The 22,659-nt window shown below is 39.3% G+C and overlaps 1 protein-coding gene across 1 annotated transcript; it reads right to left on the minus strand.

The window, feature by feature from the left end:
* Positions 1-368: 368 nt before the first annotated feature.
* marchf11 (membrane-associated ring finger (C3HC4) 11) lies at positions 369-22,398 on the minus strand. Its single transcript, XM_061731403.1, has 4 exons — positions 22,255-22,398; positions 5,608-5,763; positions 2,036-2,228; positions 369-1,270 (listed from the first exon to the last, which is right to left on the minus strand). Exons 1-4 carry the CDS (start codon positions 22,396-22,398, stop codon positions 948-950), a joined length of 816 nt encoding a protein of 271 aa, XP_061587387.1. The 3' UTR covers positions 369-947.
* Positions 22,399-22,659: the final 261 nt, after the last annotated feature.

The following is a 22,659-nucleotide window of genomic DNA, read 5'->3' on the forward strand; positions in this document are numbered from 1 at the left end:
TGCAAGAACAAAATAAAAAAAAAACTGACTTTTCTTTTGACTTTCAAAAACTTTCAGTTACTTTCCAGTTACTTTCACTGGAACAACAGCTCCATTTATGCCCCGTTTACACGTAGCAAAAACGGTGGCGTTTTCATGCACTTTGGCCGTTCGTTTACACGAAAACGAAGCTCAAAGTCACCAAAAACGATCATTCTTGAAAACTCCGGCCAAAGTGGAGATTTTCAAAAACTCAGTTTTCACGTTTGCTTGTAAACAGAGGGAAACGGAGATTCAGGCTTCAGAACGTCACATTATGGGACAGAAACGTAACCAGCATCATGTGTGCGACCTGTGTTTACAATTTGTTTGGCCACCATCAATGTTTTCTTGTATTTTACCTGTTACACTTAAAAGTAACCACTTCTCTGTCAATCCAAATGAAAGACTCTCGTTCCATCTTGGAAGTAACTGGAAGTTACTCACGTCATTTGTTCATGTTTTTTTCCAGGATTCTGATTGGCTAGCATGACTTTATGCTTCTCGTTACACTGCCCCCTGCAGGTTTGGCTGTTCATAGCACCTTAACAGCGTATTTATGCGGGTTCGTGTAAATGAAGAGATTTTGAAAACAATCTCGTGTAAATTATGGAATTTTTCAAAACGTAGAGGGGGAAATATCTGTTTTTGTAAATACCCGGCTACGTGTAAACGTGGCATTAGACCCCGTCACATCCGGTGGTCCCGGACGGTCGGGGATAAGGAGGAGGAAAGGTTATCCCGGTATAGCACACACAGGCAGCGAAAGACCTAAATTGCACAGATTGGTTTGAGGGCCGGCCCCCAGGAAGAAGAAACAAAACTGATTTGGGAAACATTTGGCAACCAGAAAAGCTGAAAAAAAAAAGGATTTACTGCATACACCTTCCAGTCCAATGCATCAAGTGTTTGGTTCGTGCGTAGGAACATCACACGGACGTGACTCGGATCACGACCTCCCCCGAGTCGGCGTCCTGGCCGAGGCTGCTGCGGGACACCAGGCCCGGGCAGAAAGGTGCCAAACAGAGGCAGGTCCAGGGCCGTGAGCCCAGCTGGGTGGGGTGCAGGGGCCCGCTGGGCCCGAAGGTGACCAGGGGCAACCAGAGCGTCCTGGGGCTCAGGGCCGAGGGCCCGCCGCCGGCCTCCTCCATGTCCTTGGTCTTGTTGTAACTCTGGACGTCCCAGTGGAGGTTCACGGCCCGCCAGCGCATGAACACGTTGTAGACGGCTGCTCCTTCGTGGACAATCAGCCCTGTTACCAAGACAACGATGGGCAAAATTCAACCAATGATGGATTTTTACATTTATTATACTGCTATTTAAACATTTAAAATTAAAACTGTATTATAATTAGGGCTGGGGATCGATTCAAATGTCAAGAATCAATTCGATTCCGATTCTTAAGATTCAGAATCGATTATCAAGATTTGATTCGATTCCGATATTGATTTGGGTTAGTGTTAGTGTTTTTTGAGCTGTTGCATGAATTATATGACTGTAGTTCTGCTACATATAATACTAGCATTATATTGAGATTCAACAGCAAGTATTGCAGCTAATGATGCTGTAAGGACCAATCAGCTCCCAGAATGCTGATAGAACTGCTTTCAGAAACATTGTGTGGCAGAATTACCAAACAGATCCAGGGAGGAAACAGAAGAAATATGAATTTCCCACATTCCGTTTTTATTTTTTCTATTGGGTTTTTAATTTTTGAGAATTTGGTTTTTAGCATTTTATGCAAATGTAACCCCAAGACAGTAATGAAATACAGACCATTTATGCAATTATAACTGAAAACTTTAATGTTTTCATACCTTTAAACATATTTACAGGCAAAAACATGGCACCAGTTATTCAGGTGTCCAACAAAACATTCCTTTTTTGGGCATAAACAAAAAAATACCAAAAGTTGTAATGATGAAAAAAAATGGATCTTTAGACATATGAATGGATTTTTAGGAATATGAGAATGGATTTAGATTAGATGTTTCCTCGGAGCAGAAAGCGGGCCTACCTATGCAGACCAGGTCCATGAAGCCGTACATGCCGTAGCAGATCTGGAAGAGCACGTCGCGGCGCTGCCACACGGCCTGGGGGCTGAGGGCCGACCACAGCAGCCAGGAGATGCTGGCCACCAGGAACAGAGAGCCCAGGAACACGGCGATGATCTGCACCTTCTCCACCAGCGTGATGGTGATGGACTGCCACTGGGGGGGGGGGTTAAAAACAAGACACATAAAAAGAGGATAGATCTGCAACAACGGAGACTTTTGAAATCATCCCCTATCTGTATCACCAGAGGCCACTTCAGTTCATGTTTACCCGTATTTACCGGCGAAAACATGCAGGCGAGACACACCACCGCTGTGTGTTGCAAGGATGCTATAAGCTAGTTGTCACCGTTTGATGAAATCAAAATGTAAAACAAAAAACAAAACCAGTAGAACTCATGACTAGTGAAAGTAAATGATTTTTAAAACGATTAATTGGGCGATTATTTTATCGATTAGTCGACTAATCATAACGAGTAATTGGACGATTATTCTAACGATTATTTTTCTGTTGTTCGATTAATAAAAACCATAATAATCAAATAAATATAAAAAATCTTTAATTATATAATTTATTACACAACAGTTTTCCAAAGCAAAATAAAAATATAGAATAAAATTATACCAAATAAAAAGGCCAGCCTGTTGAACTGCATATTATCCAAATGTGTTAAAAATACATATTTGGATAAAACAGCACTGTTTCACACTAAATTACATATTTTTATTACATAAAAAAGTCTAATCACGAAAGGAACCTTTATATGCCGGATGGAAGTTGTTTTCGGTAGGAACTATTTTCTGGAGGCACTTTGGCTAACCGATAAAAAAAAACGTTTTTCATGCGGGTAAACGGAGTTATGACCAGAAAACATCAAATGTAGGGGCTGATACAGACCAGAATTTTAGCTTTAGATGCTCCAACATAGCTGGTCTGCTGGTCTGGTATCAACTCCAAAAGGCATTTGGGACTAAATTGAAATTATTCACATACTTTTGATGATTTAGGGTTTTTTTTTTTTTTTTTTTTGCAGGACTTTGTTGGACTGTGAGGACTTCGCAGTTTCACTTTGTTTTGGTGACCCGCGTGTGCGTCGACAACAAAATATGATGAAGAAAAACGATACTTTAAAGTCGACGCCATCGATGCATTGCTCCAAGCCTGCTCTTTGCACATAAACAATGTAACGAGAAGTCAAGGGACTGGAACTAAACAGCTGTGTAGCCTTGAGAAAACCATTTGTCAGAAAGGTTAAGGCTTGGATTTGCTTGGTTGGGTTGTAAAGCAAAGATAAAGGTCAGGTGGTCTGGTACGTCCAGATTTACCCAGAGTTCCAAAGTAATGGAGGGCAACATTTATGTTTTATGGTTTTTTGTGTATTTTACTACTAGAGTGACTCAAGTGTTCCGTTTAGGAGAAAAGGGCTCTATGAGAACTTAGACAGGAAGTAAAGCTTCAGCTGTGCGTTTGTTCTCTCTGCCAGAGACTCCACGTCCATCTGGAGCGAGCAGATTGGAAAAGGCCTGAACGTTCCTCCGTGAAACTGCAGAGCGGAAAGTGTAGATTTAAAGTTGTTAAACTTTAAATCTACACCACTACCAAAGCTTCTGTATTTTGCCAAAAATTACCATTTTATTTTTAGCTTCACGGTTTCCGGATTACGAGCAATGCTTTCACAGATATGCGAGTACATAAACAGACGGGACAGATGGGAGGGTGGATGAGTCCACTCTGATCTGGGATGGGTCTGTGATGTCACAGCATCCCTGCAAACCCAAGTGGCTCAATGAAGGACGGATTTCCAGACCGACACAAAGTGAGAGATCTGAGTTAAATATGCACGAAACAAAACTCGTCGTCTTTGTTTCTCATCAACATAAATCTGGATTTTTGTGCCAAACTTGCAGTGAAACAGAAATACTTCTACCAGGGAGAGGAAAGGTGGAACCCCAACCCTGGACAAAGCTTCAAGCCCCGTTTACACGTAGCAAAAATTGTGGTATTTTCATGCGTTTTGGCCGTTTGTTTACATGAAAAAACGAAACTCAAAGTCACCAAAAACAATCATTTCTGAAAAGTCTGGCCAAAGTGGAGATTTGCAAAAAAATCTGTCTACACGTTTGCTTGTAAACGGAGAGAAACGGACATTTAGGCTTCAGAACGTCACATTATGCGACAGAAACGTCACTTTGTTGATGTTTTCTTCCAGGATTCCGATTGGCTAGCATGACTTTATGATACTCGTTCTCTCATAGCAACTTAACAGCATATTTATGTGGGTTCGTGTAAATTAAGAGATTTCAAAAACGATCTGGTGTAAATGATGGTATTTTTCAAAACGTAAAAGGGGAAATATCCGTTTTTGTAAATAGAGGGAATGTCCATGACGTCACAGCGTGTTACGGCCACTGAGTGTCAGAAAGACTGAGTGGCAGCGTAAACTTTCAGTTTGAGCAACTGGAAAACATCTAAAATGGGAAAGAGCTGTTGTGCGATTGACTGTACTCATATATTTAGCAAGAAATCGGAGTTATCGTTTTACAGACTGACGAAAAATAAGCTTAAGAGAGACAAATGGGTCGCTGCAATTCACAGAAACAACTGGATTCCAGACACTGAAACGTGGATTTGCGGTTCCCGTTTTGTATCAGGTAATGTTGGATTTTTAGGTAGCTAACGTTAAACGGTCAAATCATAAAGTTCGGTGTCCTCATCACTTTAATTTCACCAACAAATCCTGCCTTGAAGTCGGACCAAGCGTCAAGACTTTTGTAAGCCTTCAAGTTTTGCTTCGTGTATTTCCCCGGCGTAGAAATTAAGTACATATAAATATTAGGAAACTGGATTTGTGGCCAAATATTAATGTCCATGGACCACTGGTTCTTGGGGTAACTGTACCAAATATTAATGTCCATGGACCACTGGTTCTTGGTAACTGTACCAAATATTAATGTCCATGGACCACTGGTTCTTGGTAACTGTACCAAATATTAATGTCCATGGACCACTGGTTCTTGGTAACTGTACCAAATATTAATGTCCATGGACCACTGGTTCTTGGTAACTGTACCAAATATTAATGTCCATGGACCACTGGTTCTTGGTAACTGTACCAAATATTAATGTCCATGGACCACTGGTTCTTGGTAACTGTACCAAATATTAATGTCCATGGACCACTGGTTCTTGGGGTAACTGTACCAAATATTAATGTCCATGGACCACTGGTTCTTGGTAACTGTACCAAATATTAATGTCCATGGACCACTGGTTCTTGGTAACTGTACCAAATATTAATGTCCATGGACCACTGGTTCTTGGGGTAACTGTACGGGTCACTGTCAAGTCCAACTGCCTTTAATTTAAGCCCATAATCGGCTGTTATCCCGTCTTCTCCACTAATTGCAGCTGTTTTTGCTGATGTTTTGCCACTCAGTGTGAGTAAGGGGGCGTGGTACCGTGGGGAAGTGACGTCAATGCAGACCCTCTATACCCGGCTATGTGTAAGCGTGGCCTCAGCGGCTCAGCTCTTACCTGCCACGGCCTCTTCATGTCGATGGCGATGACCTGGAAGCGGTAGCAGCAGAGCTCGCAGGTCCAGCAGCCGCGCTCGCTGATCCACTTCAGCAGACACTGCTGGTGGGTGTAGCGCACCGAGCCGTCGCAGCGGCACGGGTTCAGCAGGTCGCCCTGAGGGCACACCAGGACCAGGGCAGGGTTTAAAACACAGGTAATTAGCAGGGAGGTTGCCAGCTAGAAAAGCTGAAGATATTCAGACAGAAAACGTCTATATGGGAGAGAGAAAACAATAAATATCAGCAATAGTGAGGGTTCTGATGAACAGAAAACTTTCCAGCTGCAGGCGTCACTGGATACGTCGAAACAGGACTAAAGACTAAAAACTACGGAAGAGTATTAGGGCCAGGAAGGGGGAAAATTCAAATAATATTTTAGAGGACGAAGATTTTTTTTTCATTATGCACTTCGAGAAAAAAGTAGAAATGTCGGGAGAAAAGTCGAAATGTCGAAATGTCGAGAAAAAAGTCTAGATGTCGAGATTAATGTTGAAGTACAATTTCGATAAAAAAGTTGAAATGTCGAGAAAAAAGTAGAAATGTCGAGATTAATGTTGAAGTACAATTAGAGAAAAAAGTCGAAATGTCGAGAAAAAAGTCGAAATGTCGAGAAAAAAGTTGAAATGTCGAGAAAAAAGTGGAAAAGTCGAGATTAATGTTGAAATACAATTTCGAGAAAAAAGTCGAAATGTTGAGAATAAAGTCAAAATTTCGTGAATAAAGTTGAAATGTTGAGAAAAAAGGCGAAATTTCCACTTTATTCACGAAATTTCGACTTTTTTCTCGAAATTGTATTTCAACATTAATTACGCCATTTCAACTTTTTTCTTGACATTTCGACTTTTTTCTCGAAGTGCACAATAAAAAAAAACCTTCCACTCTCAATTTTTTTTTCTCTTGCATGGCCCTAATACTCTAATACTATTTCTCTTTTCTTTTTTAAAGGTTGATATAATGCTTAGACTTGTGAATAAAGAAGGTCTGAAGACCACGTGATTACCGTTTCTCTTTTAATACATTTGCTAAAATTTCTACATTTCTGTTTTTTTCTGTCAAGATCGGGGGCTGAGTGCACATTAATGAGAAATAAAATGAACTTTTTTGATTTAAAGGGGTGTGAATACTTTCCGTTCCCACTCCCACAGAATGAGGAAAAGTAATCAATAAATATCAGCAAAGTGAGGGTCCTGATGAATGGAAAACCTTCCGGCTGCAGGCGTCATTGGACACGTGGAAACAGGGGACACATCTAACCAAGAAAGAAAAAAAAAAGAAACAAAAAAAAACATCCTCTGCCAGTTTTTCAGACAGTACAGAAAGTATTCAGACCCCTTTAAATGTTTCCCTCTTTGTTTCATTGCAGCCATTTGCTAAAATCAAAAAAGTACATTTTATTTCCCATTAATGTACTCTCAGCCCCCAATCTTGACAGAAAAGAACAGACATGTACAATCTTTTGCAAATGTATTAAAGTGAAATATCCCATGGTCATAAGTATTCTGACCTTTTACCGTTACGCTCATATTTAACTCACATGCTGTCCATTTCTGCTGAACCTCCCCGAGATGGTTCTGCTCCTTCATTGGAGTCCAGGTGTGTTTAATTAAACTAATTGGACTTGATTAGGAAAGGCACACACCTGTTTATATAAGATCTTACAGCTCACGCTGCACATCAGAACAAATGAGAATCATGAGGTCGAAAGAACTGAACGAATGAACGAATGAATGATTTTTTTTATTTCAAACATGTATATAAAATGAAAGTAAAAATAATAATAAAAAGATAAACATTTACATCTTCATATTAACATATGTAAAAAAGGAGTAGGAAGAAGTATACACTTTTTCCTAATTCATACCCCTTTATAACAATATGGATTTACATTATTGCTATTATATCTACACAATATCCATATAAATATAATCTATATAAATACTCCGTAAACATGCCTATTATTACATAATTATCCATATAAGTATATAGACAATATAAATATTACATACATATTATATCAATATCTAGAAAATACAACTATTATATACATCTATATAAATATACACTATATAAACTACATAAATATCCCTATAAATATATATGTGCTACATACCCAATAAATATATAACATAGATTACATCATTTTAACTATCCCTCTCAACAGATAATATATACTACATAAATATCTAAACATATCTTAAGCAAGTATAATATACAATTTTTCCCTATTTTATTTGTTTCTCACACTCCTCGTTAACCCATTTCCTCTTCCATATACCTGTTTATAAATAATTTTTTGTATTTCTTTTTAAACAGATTTATGTTATTACTTTGTTTCATTTCCTGCTCCAAACTGTTCCACAGTGTCCACTGCACATAGAGCTAAACAATACAAATGGTGCTTATTATTAGATCCAGTTTAACTCAGTTTTATTTCTATAAAAAAAAAAACCCACACTAAACAAAACTTTGACCCCCCGGGTGTTGTCAGGGGGAGGGAGGCATTAAGCCTTCAGTGTTCTGATGTTTTGTTTCACATCTACAAATTGCATATCCTAACTTTAATTCAATTCAATGTTATTTCTATAGCGTCTATTACACCAGAAGTTGTCTCTAGGATCTTTCCAGAGACCCAGAACATGATCCCCGAGCAATTATTACATAAATAATGGCAAGAAAAACTCCCCTTTATAGGGGAGAAACCACCTCCTTCTTTTCATAATTTATTTTGTGTGAATTCCGATATTCATTCTTATGCCACAAGGCACAAAGATGATTTTAAATTACCGTTTTGTAGAACATGGAAACATCAATTTTTCACCACTTTCAGAGGCCCCCACTTGTGGAATTCACTCAATAAATCTCTTAAATCATCACCATCCTTGCCAATATTCAAAAAACATTTAAAGAACTTTATTATTGTTTCATCTTTGTAGTGTTTATTATTTAATCTGAGTTACATTTTCTTTTGTGTTTTTTGTTTTTTTACTCCCACTTGTATCTTTTGTTTTGTTTTTTATTCATATATGGAAATGAATCTATATAAGCCACCAGGCTTCTTCCTTTCCTTGCATATTATTTCAAGGTTTTTTTCATTTTTTGTTCAATTTGTCTTATATTGCTAAATAAATAAACTAAACTAAACTTGAGCAGGACCTGGCCACGTCCGAGGCCTGTAGAGGAGGCATGTTTTAGACGTCTCCACTGCATCAACACACCCAATTCTAGTTACCGGTCCTCATCAGCTGGAGAGAACTGTCTGGGACGCTCCCCCTGGGAAGATTGTCAAAAGTCTCTCGTGTTCAAGGTCATATGCTTCAAAACGGCCTCAGAACCATCTCTGAGGAAAAGGTAACAATAACGGCCTCTCTAAGATCACTGCTGATATCTTTCCTCCTTGGCCTCTTAGCAACATACTATCAGCTATGATGCAACCAAGGCTGCATTCACCTGATTCTACGACCCGCCAACGACCAGAATATCTTGATAATGTGCATTATTTTTTAACAAGGCTCTCAGCACATCGTTGGGAAGTTAAACGTGTTTAAAAACTTTTAAATGACGTATTCAGAGACTCAGCGGCCGTTGCACACACCTTCACCGCTGAGGAAATAATTTCATCATTTTTATCCCTTTGGGCTTCAAGTTTTAAATGTGTCAAATCATTCGGAGACTAGTTCTGTAAAGATTTTCACTTTTCACGGATGCTGCCATCTAAGCCAAGTTCAGGAAATAATCAATTGAGAGCATCCAAAGAACATTTCTACAAAGGATGGGAATGAAGAACCAGTTCTTGTTCGGAACCAGTTCCCAGTGTTTCAATTCCTTGAAATTCTCTTTTCGATTCCAGTGGGAACGAACGATGTCATTACACACGTTGCGTAAGCCAGCAGTCGATAGTAAACATGGCACCCAAACAATACAAACGCTGAATAGTCAGGTTACATTTCAGTAAAAAAGAGACAACAGGGCAACTTGCAATACTTGCAAAGTGAATATTTCACCATTGGGAGGAAATACTACCAACATGCAAAACTTTGTGTACACAGCGGCAATAATAATCAATGAATGTCGCGTTTTCAATCCACTCCGGACTAATGTCAGTAATTTAGAATTTATTAAAAGGATAGCCCCTTGAGATGTAACATCTCATTTTCAAGGGGATCCCAAGAAAACATAATCAACAAGTGGTAGTATGAGTTGAGAAATTAACCTTTTTCTGACAGGAAGTGTGGAACAGTTGATTGGAACAGTAAAGTGAAGCAAGACAGCCATATGTTTTTTTAACAGTATAATCAATGTGAGGTGTAAAGGAGCATGAGGTTCCTTTTAAGAAATGAGACTCTCTAGCGCCACCCTTCACCACGACGGCCGTTGGGGGTACTGCAGCCAACAGTGAAGCCGGCACGGGAGAACGGGGAGAACGCGCATGCAGCGTCATGTGATGTCACATCCGCAGGACAGCGCGGGAAATTCGGGCCCGGAATTGCAGCACATTTTGCAGCACACAGCAATGTTCAAGGCAAAGGAGAGATACGGTAGAGGATAATTCTGTTTGGTTTGGAACGCTTCATCTGACATTATTACTAGAAAACTTAAAACGTATACGAATTTTTTTCATAAATCCTGCCTCAAGCTCCTTTAAAAGGTGAGTTCCGGGTCGATCCAAAGTCCAAGATATTTGAATGTGTCAACTTTATCCTTATATAAGAGATCCATCGGAAAAATAAATATGAAAATCAGATGAACGGGATCGGAGGTGACGTGTACTGAAAACCAGCTACAGGACTTCTTTTTGTTCAATATGAGTTTGTTCTTACAGAACCAGTCTTGAACCATATTAAAATCAAGCTGTAAAGAGTTCTGGATGTGTAATATATCAAAGTTTGAGGTGTATATATAATTATATACACCACCAATAATATTGCTGGGAACTAATTAACTAACGGACGCTGCCTATCATATTAACGCCATTTGTTGTCCTTTTTTTCCAAATGAGAATTGATAAGGGAATCAATAAAGAACCGAATCATTAAGCAGAATTGAAAATGGATGGAAATTCCCATCCTCTCAGAGAATCTCAGATTCTCTACACATGTATACAAAGGTTTGTGAACATTCAGATGTAGAAAATAAACCCTAATTAAAAGAGCTTGCAGAAGAATGAGCAGCAGAAACGAGGTCCTCCTCTCGTCTTTACACATCGTGATGCAACAAGAGCAAAAAGTAAATGCGGCCAGCCTTCAGTTTGGACCACGCCCCGTCTCCCGGTGATGGATTAAACCGCCGGGTCGATGCCGGACCGCCCGGCCGGGTTTAATCTCACACTCATTTCTCTCCTTTCACCCAGAAGTCCTTGTTTTCCGGGCTCGGCTCCGTCATTCTTCTGTCCGCCCAGTGAGGTCGTCCATCAGAGGGAAACTCTGGAGCTGCCAGCGCTCAGATCAATGATCATCTCTCAGAGCTGCGGATATTAACGGCAGGACGCAGCGCCACGTGAATCACTGCAGCAATATCTGTTGTTCTGTTGTCTTTCCTCCCTGCAGGCGTTCCTGGAGCGGAGATCGCTGCAGCCCCTGACTGGCATATTAATAGTACATTAAGGTCAGCGGTCAGAGAGCTCGTCTTTCATCGCGTCATATTAACAGTGTGGGTTTAAAAGCACCTGGGAGGCTCCGGCCGGCAGGTCTGCATCCTCCGAGGAGACTTGGGATGGAAAACAGACCATTAATGTGGTGTTTTAAAGGCCCGAAGGTCAGCAAGGCCTTCAGACAGATACAACTTTTATATCTACTGGTTTAAATGAAGAGAAGGACCAGAAAAACTGAAGAATCAGTGTCGGAAGAGGTTGACTAGAATGTCCTTCACTCATTGCAGAAGATATTTGCTTGGGAATCTTACGCTGTGGCCCTCAACGGCTTTTCTAGTCCAGATAAATGCTCACAAACCACTAGGTTCAAGGCCGCCCTTCCCCAAACGCAGAAATCTAACCTTTGACTAAAACTAGACTAAAATGGTCCTGGACAATTCTGACTAAAATATAGAGAAAGGGGCCGATGGCCGGCCACGCGGGGATCTTCTCTGGGGCTGGAGAAGAAGAAGAAGATCCATCTTTGGATACACTTTCCTACATAGACGTGGAAAAGAAAACCCAATGTGTCGTCGGAAAAGAAAAAGATGGGGAGAAATGGGGAAAAATAAATATGTTGTAAACTCAAATTAGAGTCTTCTGTATCTGGAATGAATGTATTCTAGAGCAGTGTCTCCCAACCTGGGGTCCAGAGATCTCTAGGGGGGCGCGAAACTCTGTCTGCTTTGAGGATATGTAGTTGTAAAAATCATATTTGCGCATATTAAATATATAAAAAAATCATAATAACACAACTAATGGAATACTGTAATCCAAGTCTGTATAAACCCACTTAGAAATATATTTTGGTCATTTTAAAATACTAAGTTATTTAGCAGGATAAAAACTTAAAAACATATTATTATATAATTATTCAAAATTTAATCATTCTACTACTCCGACAGGTTGTTAAAGGAAAAATGTTAAAAATCTTTGCTCTCATATTAAGAGACATTTTTCAGAAATATTTTTATGTTACAATTATTTTTTGTGCGTATTTTATACATTTTATACATTGTATACATATGACAAAAAAAAGTCATATGTATACAGGGTAAACCAAAGAGAAATGTATAAAAAAAAACATAATTAAATGTTCATTTTTTCAATTAAAGATTTGTAACGAATCACTTTACTCTTTTAGGGGGGGGCCCTGGCTGGTCTTAGACACAAGTAGGGGGGGCTCCATGGAAAAAAGGTCGGGAACCACTTTTCTAGAGTCTATAAGGTAACAATAATATTATAATAAAATAACCTTGTTTGAATTGTAAAATGGGTTTGGCTAAATACAATCTTTGACTAAAACTAGACTAAAATGGTCCTGGACAATTCTGACTAAAATAAGACGAAAATGCTCAGACTTTTAGTGGACTGAAACTTGACACGACTAAAAGGAGTATGAACATGACTAAAACGAATAAAAACTAAAATGATAGCTGGACCCAAAGACTAGAATAAAACTAAAACTGAAACAGGCTGACAGAAACAAAACTACTGATATCTTTCCTCCTTGGCCTCTTAGCAACATGCAACTACGATGCAACTAAGGCTGCATTCACCTGATTCCACGACCCGCCAAGGACCAGAAAATGTTGATAATGTTATACGTGTTTAAAAATGTTTAAATGACTATTGTATTCAGAACACGCGCTGTGCGTAGGGCCTGACCGCTCACAGCACTCCACATCTGGCCAATCAGAGGGCAGCGTGCAGGCTGGTCCTGCAGAGCTGCAGAAGGGGAGATTTCAACATGTCGTTCAAAACACATCACAAATCAGGAGCAAGAGATTACAAAAAAAGGTAAAACACGAGGAAACTCGTGCTTCACTTGAAGGTGGGGATGTTGTTGAAATAAAACACATGAGACAGGAATCCGTCTCCATCTCTGTCTGGACTGGAGATTTGGTTTTCCAGCGGCCCTGATGAACATTTATTTAACATTTATTTAACTATGCATTCAGCTCTGTTGAAAAAGGGTGGTCACATGACCAGTTTTGTTGTATATAAGCTATACATTTTAGCCAATATATAATACATTGACTATAGTTTGATATTAATTTATATTGTTAAGAAGTCTAAGACTATTCTTAAGGAGATAAATGTGCATCTGTACACATTTAGTCTTGATTTCAGACCTGCTTTGAGGTTTTTGTGGGGGATTGAGGTATTTTTCTGTTGAGTAATTGATGGCCATTTATGACTCGGATTTGTTTATTTCACTTTAAAAAAAAATTATTTTTTAGTTCAGGTTAAATGTTTTAATTCAATATTTATTTATTTCTGGTTGATGTTTTTTTGTTTTATCTGGCTCATACAGTCAAACTACTGTAGCTATACTTACAGTAAATTTGTTATTTTTAATAAAAGGTTGTCAAGTTATATGGCATGTTTTCATTTTGCTCCAAATAACATTTGGCTTAGAGACCAAATTCGGTCAGCGACGGCCCTGACCAGGTAATATCAAGAATCTAGTTTAAAAAGGAAAAACCCTTTTTATCCACGTCTCCTGAAGCTTCAGGCACTTCATGTGGCCCTCGATGCTCTCAGGTCTCCTGACAAAGCGGTTTAGCACCGATTTATTGAAGCCCTCTAACAACAACATAAAGAAAGAGGTCTACAGGTGTAAAGACCCGTTTGTTCTGGAGCTCCAGACTGGATCTGGTGATGATTTATCTCAGAACCAGGAGGGAGTCGTGTGTCCTGAACAGACGGGGAGGAGAGACCAGGTTTATGGATCCCTCCATCACCTCGTCTTCATCAACTACATCGCTGGGAGATTCCAACACCGATATAAATCCTGATCAGCTGCAGAAGAGAGGAAGACGGGACCGTTCACATCTTCGCTAGGTGGAATACTTCAACACGGGAGACGAGTGAAACAGTCAGGAGTTCAACAATAACTAATAATGTTCCTTTTAGGCTTCAAAAATGTTCGAACAGAATTTCAGAGCCATTTGGACCAGAGACGCAGGACTTCAAGGGATTATTATAATAAAACATTACAAATCAAGGTGGAGGAGGAATACAATTTAAATTCTGTATTTCCTGAAGCATAAAAGTATAAAAGCCTCTGAAAATAACTACATTATCCATTAAACCAAACTGGAAGGAGTCAGAAGAGACCTGGACAAATATATGTGCAAACTCAAGGTCTCTAAGGGAGTTTGGATGGAAAAACGTGTTGAGATTCTTCATAAGTCCTGAATTAACGGAGCCGGGGCTCCTGGAGACGGTCTGCAACCACTCTCTCTTTATCCTGCAGGGAGGTGTCAACCCACATAAATCACATAATAACTGTGCATTTGGAGTTTTCTTTTGTTATTCACCATCTCTGTTAGATTCCAGAAACATATACGGTGTAATGTGATTACTATAATGGTAAATAATGTAATTTAAATCTTTAATATTTAAAATTCAGGTTTCATCTCCAAATTCAGTCCAATTTAAATCAGTAACATTTACTATTCAAGTCTTTCCTGAGGTGGAGGTGGGTGTTGGAGCTGGTTATTCTGCTAGAGGACTTTGGGACTAGTTAGTAGTCGTGTCAATCCTTAAAAGCACTGGAGTCAATCCTCCAATAGTGTAGAAATAGCGGTAGTGCAGTCGCCACACATATCTGATCTCAGCTGATGGATGGAAACATTTATAGTGAGTTCAACATCATCATCCACTTCTCTGTGTTATTGAGCTGCAGTTGAATACAAGCTCATATGGAAACTAGCTGAACCAGGATGATGTTCTACAATCACGCAGGATCAGGACATTACTGGGTTTGTTTTTGGTCTCGATCTTGAAATGAACTGGTCTTGGTCTTGATCTTGATACTCTCTGGTCTTGGTAGTGTCTTGGTCTCGGTTTAGGGGGTCTTGACTACAAATCTACTAGAAGCTGGTTGCAACTAGACCCCCCACATCGGTCCAGTGGATCATTCAAGAAATTTACTGCATTAAGAGACTTACTTTTGTTTTAAGATTGTTGGACAAATGGATGTTGTGAGCACCTTGAATAGTGAGACATCAGGCCAGGATGCATGTGTAAAACATTCAGATTTTACCTGCAAAAACCCCCATGATGACCCCGCATTCTTTATATATATGTGTAAATAAAAAGTTATAAAAGTTAAAAAACTGTTTGCAGTAAGATGGAAACCACCACACACGCTTAACATCTCCCATTGGTATTTGACTTTTCTTGATATTATCTATCTGGAAATATCTACAGCCCCAATCCAGAATGCAAAACAACTAAACATTTTATTTTGGTTTATGGCAGCAGATCAAATTAAACCAAACTTAAAAGATGTATTTAAATTGATAAAGACTACCTTGTTGCAGCTATCCTTGTCCAGTTTTTGATATTATTATGTTTTGCCTTTGTTTTATTTTGTCCTTTTTTTGGTTTGTTCGTTTGTTTTTTACTGATGTATTATCTTTTTTTTCTGTTTTCCTTATTATTAATTAGTAATTGTTTTCATTGAATGCTTAGGTCCGAGGGTTGGGTTTGGAAGGGGGGGGGAAATATGTGTATAATGTTTGTTTGATTGTGATTGCATCATTGTGGATGCCACTGTTAATAATAAAAAAAAAGAAATATATTTTCTGGACTATAAGCCGCATCCGCTCTATTTTTAAAAAAATTATAAAAAAAGATATACAATCTGCACCTGCATACAACCCGCATCTGCTCTATTTAAAAAAAAGATATGCAAGCCGCAGATATTTATGTTGTTAGATGAGATATTTACTACATGTACAGAAGGATTTTGAAGTGTAAATGATGTACATGTTTGTACCTAAATAGATCCTTTCCTAACAGTGTCTTTTAACACGGCAGCAACTTTGCTGATTAAAACGGGACAGAACCAAGAGAAAATAACCGGTATTTATTTATCTATTCATCTGTTTGAAATCTGCTTCTACTTCTATCTGCTAAAGAAGTAGTAGCGTATTCTTCTTTGCATTTATTTTGTCTTAGTTTTGATTCTAATTCCGGTTAGAGCGCCCCGAGTGGTGGAAGAAAAATCCACAGAAAAGCCGCACCTTTGTATAAGCTGCACGGTTGAAAACCTATGAAAAAAGTAGCGGCTTATAGTCCATAAAATATGGTAAATAAAACATTTGATCACAAAAGAACAGTTTGAACAGACTTGAAACCCAAACTTCCTGCACACCGTCAAATATTTCAGGTGTCAGGTTTCTTGCCTCCCTGTCTGCTGGTGGACGAGCGCTCGGCCCGCGGCCTCGTCTCAGCGTCCCATCCCCGTCTGGACCCGGAGGCAGAGCCATTAGATTAGCCCGGCTAATCGGCTGATGGGCTGGAGCCCACGTTGGGAGGACAGGATATTCACTTAGGCCTGGGGGGGGCGTCGCTCATCTGCAGGCCTGCAGAGTGTCACGTTTCACAGACGGATGGACAGAGTGTCCACTTGTCCCCGCAGGTCTGCATCTGTCTGTCCACTTCCAGGAAGACCTGCAGACTCTGATGCATGACTGATGGGGGGGGGGTAACTGCATTATGACTCAGTCCACCTCTGGCGTGATTAACGTCGCCGTTCATCACCACTGACGTTACAAAAGCCACAACGACTGCAGTCCTGCAACGTTTCACCGACAGCTGGGATTATTAAACGGCAGAAACGCTCAGAGATCTGAATGAATCTGAATGAGCTGCTGCACTTTAGTTTGACTCCACATGACCTTCATATCTTCTTTCTAACTTTAGACATCCTGATTCTGCGAGAGATTCTCGTAAAAAAAATGAGGAAAAGTCGTGCACGCTCGAGGATCCTGCAGGGGGAACAGCTGGCTCTCAATGCCTCAAACACCTTTACTTTGTTTAATTGGAAGATTAATTCAGAAACTACATAGTTCAGAGCACTTTTAAATATTTGGAAGCATACAAGTCGCCTCTTTAAGCAGCTTCAATTCAAATAGAGTTCATGAAAGCAGTGAGCACTTTAAAGAGAGAGATGTAGTCACACATGTCTATGTTACAATGCCCAACTTTGCAGCAGAAATAAACATGTTTTACAGTATAAGCCAAAAGAAAAGAATAAGAGACAACACTAGTGGCGCTTTTACACTAGTACCTACTCTGTCTACTCGTCTCAACTTGGCCTGGTTTCTTTTCCACTATAATTCAACAACACTAAAGATGTAGAACATGGAGGGGATGATATATGTGCTGCTGGGTCTGTGGCTTGTGTTCAATATCAAGTTAAAAAATGAAAGTGAGAGAAGCTTCAAGTGGCAACGCTTTTTATTTTTTTTAGTTTGTCTTGGCGCTGCTGAAAAGTCCGTCCGTAGCTGAGCAACTATGAAGTGACAGAGCTCCTGGTAGATCTGGTCATTCCTTATCACCCGTCTAGATCCCTTTTTAATTCTCTCCTCAGCACCAGGTTTATGAACATCTGCACCTCAGAGTTGGATCACCAAACAGACTTCTGCTGCCGTTGCTGGTGGAATAAAATGAACAAGAAGCTCCGTCAGAGTCTCTTTCTCTGATGTCACATCCTGACTCAGACGTCTGACTCCAACCCCCCGTTTTCATTGCTAGGTTTCACTCCCATGACAACTGTAAAAGCGGTGATTTCCATATAAAATTATATAAAAAGGCAACAAGTTCATGCTCAGTCAGAGGCAACGCTGTTTGACCGGGGGGCGACTGGAACGCAGGTCCCATCCGAGCACCGATCCTCAAACCTCCGGGTTGAGTCCCTTCAGAGTCGTTGCAGCTCCTCGACTGACCGCTGGAGGCTCCAAAAGTGAGTCCATCCCCAAAGGAAAAGGCAAGAACAGGTCACGAAGGACACTTCTCACCCTGGACCTTCTCTGTTTGCCCTCAGGTAGACGGTACGGAGCAATAAAAACAACAACCCGATTCAGAGACGTTTCTTATCCTACAGCTGTAACAAAACTACCGTATTTTCCGGACTATAAGTCGCGTTTTTTTTTTCATAGTTTGGCCGGGGTGCGACTTATGTGTGAAATTATTAACACCTTATTACCAGTTTATGATTTCACATGTTATTTTCACACTAAACTGCAGCTGACGATGAGTGTGACGTAAGCGACGTAGAAGAGGAAGCGCCACATCTTCTACCTCCAGAATTAGCAGAGTTGTTTAAAAGTGACACCGAAAATGAAGATTATTGGATTTTAGTTATTTGGAGAGACACGGATGGTTTGGTAAACCTCTTAGCAAGTAATTTATGCTATAGTTATCTGAATAACTCTTAATATGTTATGTTAACATACCAGGCTCGTTCTCAGTTGTGTCATGTAACGTAAGCAAACCGTACAATTATTCAGCCTGTTGTTGCCTCTATTTTTATTCTTATTTTAAATTGCGTTTCATGATGACAGTTTTAAGCAGTTATTTGTTTTATTTTATCTTGTGTGTAAATGTTTTATATATTATAGTATTCATCTATTTTTTAGCACTGACTGATGGCACTTATAATTTCATTGTTATATAACAGTGACCATAAAAATCTAATCTAATCTAATGATTGGCACTATAAAATGTCCAACTTTAGTGTAGAAATAAAACATTTACAGCCTGGATGACAAAAAAAAAACACCTTTTTTGGTCTCAATGATTGGATTTCACACCCACAAGTCTTAGATTGTTCATTTGGGATCAGATGAAGTCAAAATAGACGTACTTTGCCTGAAATGGCTGTAATTTCAAAAAGATAAATGCAGTTTTTTTTTTTTTAAATCGTTTAAATTAAAGTGGAAAATCTTCACTTTGATCCAATCCAGCTTTATTCGTAAAAAGACTATAAAAAAAACAACCACATCGGACCAAAGTGCTGTACAGAGAAGCGTTGCTCACTTCCTGCCCTTTATAATGGTGACGTATAAAACTAATAACAACCCAGTTACTGTCCTGACAATTTTGCACATAACTGTTTGCAAATATTTTTATGCATGAAGCAAACCGAGGTTTGATTTGCATGAGTTTCACACAAAAGTCTAACAAGAGGCTGCTTTATACCCAGAGAGCATTTAACCTTTTAAAAAACCTGCAATCACTGCCACTCGTGAACAGACACAGATAAATACCTAATCGTGTAAAAGTACCCGTCTACGACACAAGGCTTTCTGTGCAATATTCTAGTTTTTTTAACTAGATACTCAGAGGGTGAATATGTTGGCCCTTAAGTGAGACATTTGCATTAAAATGTTCTAGTTGAGCAAAGTGATGCATTTTCATCAGATGGATAAAAGAGAAACGGTGGCGCTGCTTCTGCATGTGTCTCCATCCAGTGTTTTATTGAGGCTACATTTGCATTTATACGACTGATTTATGACGGTGTATGCAGATGTTCCCTGTCAGCATGGAGTTATTGTAGAAACCAGGTCTCATATTACCTGCCATTGGTTATATTTCAGAGGGAGCACTTTGGTTTTTGGTCGTAAGGAGCCGTTAGATATACACGGAACTAAGTTTTCTAAGTTTAATACACGTAACTAAGTTTTCTAAGTTTAATACACGTAACTACGTTTTCTAAGTTTAATCTACCCCTGGCCTACATTTATTCTACTGTAATAGTGTGTTAAACTGCCGATATCCCTCATCCTGGGCCTATCAGGGACCAGGTTCAGGAACACCTGAGGGTTTCTGGGGTCTTCTGCACTTCATATGTCTGAAGATCAATATTTTTTTCAACATTACATTACAACTTTTGGTATTTTTTTTGTTTATGCCCAAAAAAGGAATGTTTTGTTGGACAGGAGAATAACTGGTGCCATGTTTTTGATTTTAAATATGTTTATAGGTATGAAAAGATTAAGGTTTTCAGCTATAATTGAATAAATTGTCCATATTTCATTACTTTATATACCGTCTTGGGGTTACATTTGCATAAAATGCTAAAAACCAAAAATGGAAAAAATAAAAACGGAATGTGGGAAAAAATAAAACCGATTTCATCCGTCTCTGTTTGCTGCCCTGGATCTGTTTAATAATTCTGCCCCACGATGTTTCTGAAAGCAGTTCTATCAGCATTCTGGGAGCTGATTGGTCCTTACAGCATCATTAGCTGCCAATACTTGCTGTTGAATCTCAATATAATACCAGTATCAATATGTCGCAGAACTACACAGTCATATAATTCATGCAACAGCTCAAAACAACATTTTTAATAACACTGACCCAGATCGATATTGTAATCGAATCAAATCTTGATAATCGATTCTGAATCTTAAGGATCGGAATCAAGTCGATTCTTGACATTTGAATCGATCCCCAGCCCTGTTTTACACCAGCACATTTCTAACATTTAAGCTTTCAAACGGGCTCATGCCACAACTGAAATCTGTCGACGAGGCCAGTTTTAGCTATGGATGTGCTGATCAATACTGAAATATTGATACTTTGCAACATCTTTTCTTTCATTGTGATTCAGTGCAATATTTCTGGAGTGAGATGCAGAGCTGGCTACAGTCCAAGGACATTGAGCTACATTTAACAGTGAAGACAGTTATATTTGAGGTTTTTGTTGAAGACTAGAATTTGGACTTTGTCCTTAATAATTTGGTGTTATTGGGAAAGTTCTTAGTTCACAAATGTAGATATTTTAAGACCAAACCGTGTTTGACCCATTGGAGAAATGAGCTAAAGCTCTTGAGTAAGTCCTTGAGTCTTGTTAAAGAAAAGAAAGCCCTTAAACTGTTTTCTTTACTTGAAAGATATGATTTAATATGAGATGGCCCTTGTGAGTTATTTTAATGTTTTTAATGTTGCTCAACCCAAGGCAAAAGTTTGTAATTCTGATACGACTATTATGTAGTGTTGCCACCTTTCAGAAATAGAAATAAGGGATGGTCCGATTTCAGCAGCGCAGGCGCCAAAAAAAAGGGACATCCCCAAAACTTCTAAACTGCATAGAAATGTATTTATTTTATATGAAAAAATAAAATGCTTTGATTTAAAGACTAAAGTGCTTTAATTGCATTGAACTTGCACGATTGTACAGACAGCCAAGCACACTAGCAACTGAAATAGCCTATTATATTATATTATATATTATTATTCTATGTATGTCCACATCAGCCCAGATGTGCTGTATGCAGGTAAATATAAATATAGCCTAGCAGAGGGTTGGAAAATTAGAATATGGTGTAAAAGTTAATTTATTTCAATAATTCAACTTAAAAGGCAAAACTAATACATTACATAGTCTCATTACATGCAAAGCAAGATATGTTAAACCTTTGTTATAATTTTGATGATTGAATTGTTTATTTATTTGATAAAATATTCTAATTTTGGAGATTTTTTATTTGGGGTTTTCATAAACTGTGAGTCAAAATCATCAACATTATAACAAATGAAGGCTTGAAATATCTCACCTTGAAAATAGTGGGAAATAATATATTTGTTTCACCTTTAGTTGAATTTACTACGAATTAAGTTTTGCAATATTCAAACGTTCAGACCTTCACCTGTATATTATGACATCAATATATCAGAGCATACTATACAGGACTGTCTCAGAAAATCAGAATATTGTGATTTTCTGTAATGCAATTACAAAAACAAAAATGTCATACATTCTGGGTCCATTACAAATCAACTGAAATATTGCAAGCCTTTTATTATTTTAATATTCTGGGAATCTTAATCTGTAAGCCATAATCAGCAATATTAAAATAATAAAAGGCTTGCAATATTTCAGTTGATTTGTAACGAATCCAGAATGTATGACATTTTAGTTTTTTTTTTTTTTTTAAATTGCATTACAGGTGCAGACAATCAGGGCAGATGGGAAACAGGAGGGTCAAGACAGAACTGAAACTCAGGGACATGGGCGTACAAAGCAAAACAGGGAAATGTCAAATCCTGACAAAAAGTTTGTAATTCTGACTATTATGTGCCTTGTTTGTTTGTTTGTATCTATGTTTCAATTAAAAAATAAATAAATAAAATAAAAAACTGCTCCTTTCATTGATATCCCCCCCAGCATCCTACCTGCTCTGCGCCCTGGAAGCAGATCCTGCAGCTGGGGGTCGGGATGCAGGTGTCGCTGCTGCAGGTGGAGGTGGCCTTGGAGGGGGCCGGGGGCCCCCCCACCTCCATCTCCCCCACCTCCATCTCCCCCATCTCCATCTCCATCTCCCCAACCTCCATCTCCTGCTCCCCGCAGAGGGGGCCTCCCCGACAGCCCTCCTCCTCCTCATCATCATCCATCTCCTCTTCCTCCTCCTCCTTCAGCTGCGCGTCCCCGTCCCCGGGACGTCCCTGCCCCCCCCAGGGGTGTCTGTCCGGGCCCCCGCTGGTCCCCCCGCTGGTCCCCCCGCTGGTCCTCCCGCTGGTCTCCCCGCTGGTCCCCCCGCTGGTCTCCCCGCAGGCCGGCCCCGCGTCTCCCTCCTCCGA

Source organism: Cololabis saira, chromosome 10 (assembly GCF_033807715.1).
Source record: "Cololabis saira isolate AMF1-May2022 chromosome 10, fColSai1.1, whole genome shotgun sequence".
In the NCBI taxonomy this organism is placed as follows: domain Eukaryota; kingdom Metazoa; phylum Chordata; class Actinopteri; order Beloniformes; family Belonidae; genus Cololabis; species Cololabis saira.

Coding starts and splice junctions, on each gene's coding strand:
- marchf11 (XM_061731403.1), bottom strand. CDS start 22,398: ATGGAGATGGAGATGGGGGAGATGGAGGTGGGGGAGATGGAGGTGGGG. Junction 5,764..22,254: donor GCTTCCAGGGCGCAGAGCAG/GTAGGATGCTGG, acceptor GTGTGCCCTCAG/GGCGACCTGCTGAACCCGTG. Junction 1,271..2,035: donor CATGGACCTGGTCTGCATAG/GTAGGCCCGCTT, acceptor TCTTGGTAACAG/GGCTGATTGTCCACGAAGGA.